Source organism: Lolium perenne, chromosome 2, assembly GCF_019359855.2.
Source record: "Lolium perenne isolate Kyuss_39 chromosome 2, Kyuss_2.0, whole genome shotgun sequence".
NCBI lineage: Eukaryota > Viridiplantae > Streptophyta > Magnoliopsida > Poales > Poaceae > Lolium > Lolium perenne.
The window spans coordinates 279,554,729-279,560,447 of NC_067245.2; the positions used below are offsets into that span (position 1 = coordinate 279,554,729).

A 5,719-nucleotide genomic window follows, 5' to 3' on the forward strand; every position below is an offset into this window, starting at 1 on the left:
TGTTGCAAGGTTACTGGCTACTACGTATTACTTGTCGTGATTAACAAATGCTGACGTTTTCACCTATGGGGAGTTCGTACCACGATCGACAACGGCTTGGAAGCATGCGGTTAACTTGACGTTGTGTCCAGCCACATACACGGGTGCGGCCGAGGGAACACCGATGCACGAGTAAGGTCTGGGCTTGAGGAAATAGCATATCACACCATTTGTTGTTGTCTTTTTTGCATAGAACCACATCAGTGGTTTGTGTTTGCAAGGAACGTCATATTTTACTGTAATTATTTGCATACAACCCATAATTAGTAATTAACACAATTGATGGCCAGTCCCGTTGTCAGCGGTCCAACGTGGTAATTCCTCTCCATCGTCTCGTCCCTACCAGGCGGAGGCGGCCACCCTGGAGACAACCTGCAACGCGAGGAAATCCGTCGGTTCTAGCCAGAATAACCTCGGCCTCCTCGTTCCTGCGGGTGCACCGTCGCCAGCATCAGAATCGCAAAGTTCCAGATTTTACATTTATTCAGATTAAAAAATGTTCATAGTTTAAATTTTATCTCGATTTTGAAAAGTTCATAGTTTAAAAAACTTAGAATTGAAAAATGTCTAGGTTTTAAATTGTTTCAGATTTTAAAAATGTTCAGAACATGCAAATATTTAGATTTTGAAATGTGAAAATTTTGAAATATTCATATTTATTTTTGAAAATAGTAAACTATTACAAAATTCATGTTCAAAAAATGTTCAGATTTTAAAAATGCATATTTTCAAAAATATTCTAATTTTGAAAATTAGAAAAATGACGATGCGACAGACCACATATTGCCACGCTGGCCTGCCTAATAGTAAGCATGACTAACTAATTAGCCATCAAGCTCCTTAATTACTTTTATGTGGTCTGTGCAAACAATTATTGCAAAATATGGTGTCCCTTGCAACAACAAACCACTGTTGTGGTTCTTTGCAGAAAAAAGACACCAACAAGTGGTGTGATCTGCTATTTTCTCTGTGGGCTTGGACGGTGGCCAAAACAGTCCTTTGGACGACAGAAATAAAAAAGGTCAGACGCAACCGGATGAAAACTACTTGAAAGAACAAAATGGAGTCTAAAGACTTAAAATATTTTCTCGTTTGTTTTGTACTTTATTTTGTAATCTTTGAAGACAACTTTTATATCTCTACCATGTAATATTTATCATTTTAAGTATATATTTTTTCGGTAAAGGTCGCTACTTTAAGTTTTCTACCATGGTATTGACTGTCAATTTTTTTCCTTTCAAAAACTATGAAATCTTAGGCAAGCTAGTTCATGCCCTCCGCGTCGATGGACAATAAAAGTCGATTGCCCGGCTGAATGATTCTCATAAGGAAACGTCATGTTCATGGGGGACTTCTATCCGAAAACCTCTTTTTACATGCAACGACACCTACCGGAGTGACGTCCGCAATGACGTTAGCCATGTGCTGACCAATTCTTTTACAAAATTATGAAATACATTTAAAACATAATTGGAACACGAATACTTTTGTGAAACAAACCGTAGTGACGTTAGCAATGATGTCATCAGTTTTCCTTTTTGTCAGACTGTTTCGCAATGTTTTTCATGTATCACTTTAGTTTTATAAAAGTTTCACCTGTGTTTCAATTATTAGTTTTATATTAGACAAATGTCAAAAGACTCACCAATCTCAAAGCAGAGAGTGAACGGTAGAAGTGACACCGGTAGATACAGTTGCCTTTAAATTCGCTGCGTCCGACTTCTACCACTCTTTCTGTTAAACTCTGGTTTAAGTTTGCACGATAGTTTGGCGAGATTCAAAGATACAACGCCTAGATTCAGTGATCCACAGATCAACGACAATCAGAAAATATAAAGCTCACACAATTCATGGTCTCGCGCAAAATTTGTGTCAACATGATCAGGCTTTCCAAATGGTTTCAATTTACATATGGGCGTGGAATCAACCGCGGCTCTCGGAGCGTCAAACAAGTGCACACACAAAGAGGAAAAAAGGGGACGCGTCCGGCGGGCGACCAGGTGGCCAGAGCCTCAGCACATCCTCGCATCCTTCACTGCATCTCCGTCCCAGACGAGATTACCGGACAGAAATCACTCCAAGCTACGATGGGCGATTCTTCACACACCGCTGGTTTCAAAGCTAAGCTCAGGTCTACGTGCCCACGGCCACGGGCTTCGCTGTCGCCGGTCAGCTCACGACGGACACCTTCCTGTACTCCTGGTGCCCGAGCCGCGCCTCTGTACCCGAAGCGTACTGCCGCAGCCGCCGGGCGGCCTTCCCGGCGCGAACGGCGTCGAGCTGCATCTGCTCGTCGCGGCACTCCTCGCTGCAGAAGGGGGTGTTCCCTGTGTACATGAAGATGTCGCTGTCACGGGCCAGCGGCTTTGTGCAGAGCGCGCACGCGTCCAGCGCCGGCATGCCGGCCTCGCCGAGCCGCTCGGCGTCGAAGAAGAAGATGGAGGAACAGGCTTGTGATGCCGCCATGGTGTAAGCGTGTGACTCTCGGGCAAGGCAAGCTGATCTGAGCTTCCTAGCGTGTCTGATGCTTTTGGTGCGGGGAGGTAGAGAGGGGAGCGAGCGAGTTGAGTTTGTTGAAGGGGCTTGGGTATATATCTGTATCGACACCATGGCCCTATCAATGGGATCGCTTTCTTTGACACCCAATACACTATATGACACCTCTAGGGTTAAGAAAGAAGCCCCCACAATCAACTCTTAAGAACAGTGTAGGAACCATGTAGCAGCCCACCATATGCTTTGAGTTTACTGAATTGAATGTTATTCGATTCTGCGCATCCATATTTTTATGTTGACCGTTCGGTTCTGTAGGAAGCTTGCCAGTATCAGAGATTTCAGTCCATGATAAAATTAGAGGCGGAGAATACCATGAATACCGGATTGGAGGACTAGCAATAGAGGTTTGAGTCTCTGCGTTGCTGATGGACTTGCTTGATGTTCTGGATTTCGCAACAGCAGTATGCTAGTGCGGGCGGCAACACAGTTGAAGTTCAGAGTCTTACTTTTCAGGATGAAAATCCAAGGTCTCACCTTAGTTTGTTGTGCCTAGCAATGAACTTGTTGAAAACATTGTTTTGAGAGAGGGAACTATCTTCAATGTGAAAACCTAAGATCTTTGATTGAGCGATGACTACACTGATGCACCATTCCCTTCTTGGAGATGTAGATTTTGGAGATCCTGGAGTTCAGGTGTTGTCTTGGTGGTGGATTTATTATTGCTGCTAGGGCTCGGATACCGTAAGGGGATTTTGAATTTCTTAGTTTTCTTTTCCATTTTTTTCGCTACGTGTATCGTACTGCCATTAGGGTATTCTGTTGTTGTAGAGGCTGGGTGTAATTGGTATCTCTCGATATTAATATATTTCCTTTATCGAAAAAATGACGATGCTCTGAGTTCCCAAAAATGATTCTACTTATATTCTACGAAACTTTGGCTATTTGCTTTTTTTTACATAGCTTATGTAGTGTTCATATAGGTGCTATGTAAATGCGTATATTTTTACCCTTCTGTTAGTTCTAGGTTAAACGGAGATTAAGTTAATTTTGGCCTTTTGGGTCAACTCCAAAGCCACTAGATTTGCTTTGAGCTTCCTGCACATGAGAATTACACGTTGGTATGCAATTGCACATCTTTTTTTTCCCTCATTACACGGTAATCGTGAACCAAGTTAGTTCTAGATTCTAGATATACCAAGAACTAGCAACACCCTTTTATCCCTAGACGGATCTTCTGTAAAAATGCATTCTCTAAATATTTTCAAAGTTGTTGGTGCTTGAATATATAAATTTATCGATAATTGTCAACTTTTTTGTCCTCGGTAAGATGGTCATTAACTGATTGTCAAATTTTCTCTTCTAATTCAACTTGTTCCGTGGTAGCGACAATCAAAGGTTAAGATTGTCTAAACCCTAAGAATGATGCTAATAATATTCTTAAAAAAGTCACTATTCTTACACTGCCTACATAGTCATAATGTATTTAGTGAATACAATACAATAAAATTTTACAAGCAACTTATTCAAAATGTCTTCTCTAAATATAGTCAAAAGTGTTGATGTTTGAATGACCACCAAGAATTATAAATTTTGCGTTTTGAGCAACAAAATGGTCTTGCCTTTGCCATCAATTTTTTTTTCCCACCATCCCTTTGGTTTTTCTCAAGCGCAGTGAGCAGTGGTTGGCTCCATGGATCCTTCGTAATGTAAACTAAACCGGCCAATAGAAAAACGAAATTAGGGGCGCGGTAGGTACGGCCGCTGCTTGATTTGACAACAATCCTGCTCGATGGGATTCAAGCCACGGCCGGGGCTGCAAATTGCGGCTAAGCTTAATTAGTTTAGTAGAAAGATGAAACCAAATTGCGGCTAATCTTGTCGTCTAATGTTACACGTATCGTGTGCGATGTGTGTTGTTGATGGCGTATTATTTTTTCATGCGCGCCATGCATGCAACTCGCCAAGTAGAGAACGTACGTATGAAGTGTGTGCTAATGCAACTGGTGGATGATTGCATTGCATCAGGAGTATCTATAGTTGCCGGAACTACTCAACAACAGCTCAACAAACGAGAGATTTTATTTGGATCGGTAGCAATTCTAACCTGAGATCTAGGCACGAGGCAAGTGGCATAGAATCATCTACTCTTCGTTGGAAACATGAGATATTTTGGATCTCCCAGCACAACGTACATAGTGATGAATTGGGTTTTAAGATGGGTGATATCGTGTTATGTTGTACTGAAATATGTGCCAACTAGATTTCTACCATGGTGTTTAATGTATGATTATAATTAACTGAACTATATGTCTGCAAACGTAATATAACCCACACTATTTTTTTGTTCATTGTGGATACTATATATAATCTATGTTGTCAAAACAAAAGTAGCATTCAGAGGTTGTGAACTTAGTAATGACACGAATTATAACAATGTAATATGGTTTAACTGGTGTTCTTCTAATGCTTTAATTCGTTCCAAGATGTTTCTGTAATATGGTTACCTACTTACCTAGTTATAATACTCCTTAGAAATTATAATACTTCTTTAGTACTAGACATAACACTAGTAAGATATTTATTAGGTCGTGCTCTTTAGAGATTTTTAACACAAATATGTATATACTACATGAATTATGAAATTGTATTACATAATTCAAGAAAGAACTTTTCTTATATAAGACGGTCTAATATTAGCAAAGGAACTTTATTTGAAATTTTTCAATACAAATGTATAACAATGAATATTAAAAACATATGTTTTATAGGCTGTAGAAAATACCGACAACCCTCCAAATCTCCTATAGCGGGGCAATCCATTTACTTACAACCTAATCAAGCCGCTATAGCCTGCTAGGAAGATTTCGATATATTTAAATATTCCAAGTAACTAGTATAAAAACTATAGTACTATTTAATATTGTAGTATACAAAAAATAAATCATAAAGAGTAAAAAAGTTTAGTACAAATTAAAGTTATTTTATTTTGCCTTGAGTTCGAATTAAACTTGGACCGGTGATGGCGTGTATTTCACACGTTCGTTGGGCAACCCCAAGAGGAAGGTATGATGCGCACAGCAGCAAGTTTTCCCTCAGAAAGAAACCAAGGTTTATCGAACCAGGAGGAGCCAAGAAGCACGTTGAAGGTTGATGGCGGCGGGATGTAGTGCGGCGCAACATCAGT

At 40.2% G+C, this 5,719-nt stretch overlaps 1 protein-coding gene across 1 annotated transcript; it reads right to left on the bottom strand.

The window, feature by feature from the left end:
* Window positions 1–1,905: 1,905 nt before the first annotated feature.
* LOC127330718 (FCS-Like Zinc finger 1-like) lies at window positions 1,906–2,614 on the bottom strand. Its single transcript, XM_051356839.1, has one exon. The coding sequence runs from the start codon at window positions 2,503–2,505 to the stop codon at window positions 2,209–2,211; it is 297 nt and encodes a 98-aa protein (XP_051212799.1). The 5' UTR covers window positions 2,506–2,614; the 3' UTR covers window positions 1,906–2,208.
* Window positions 2,615–5,719: the final 3,105 nt, after the last annotated feature.

Coding starts and splice junctions, on each gene's coding strand:
- LOC127330718 (XM_051356839.1), bottom strand. CDS start 2,505: ATGGCGGCATCACAAGCCTGTTCCTCCATCTTCTTCTTCGACGCCGAG.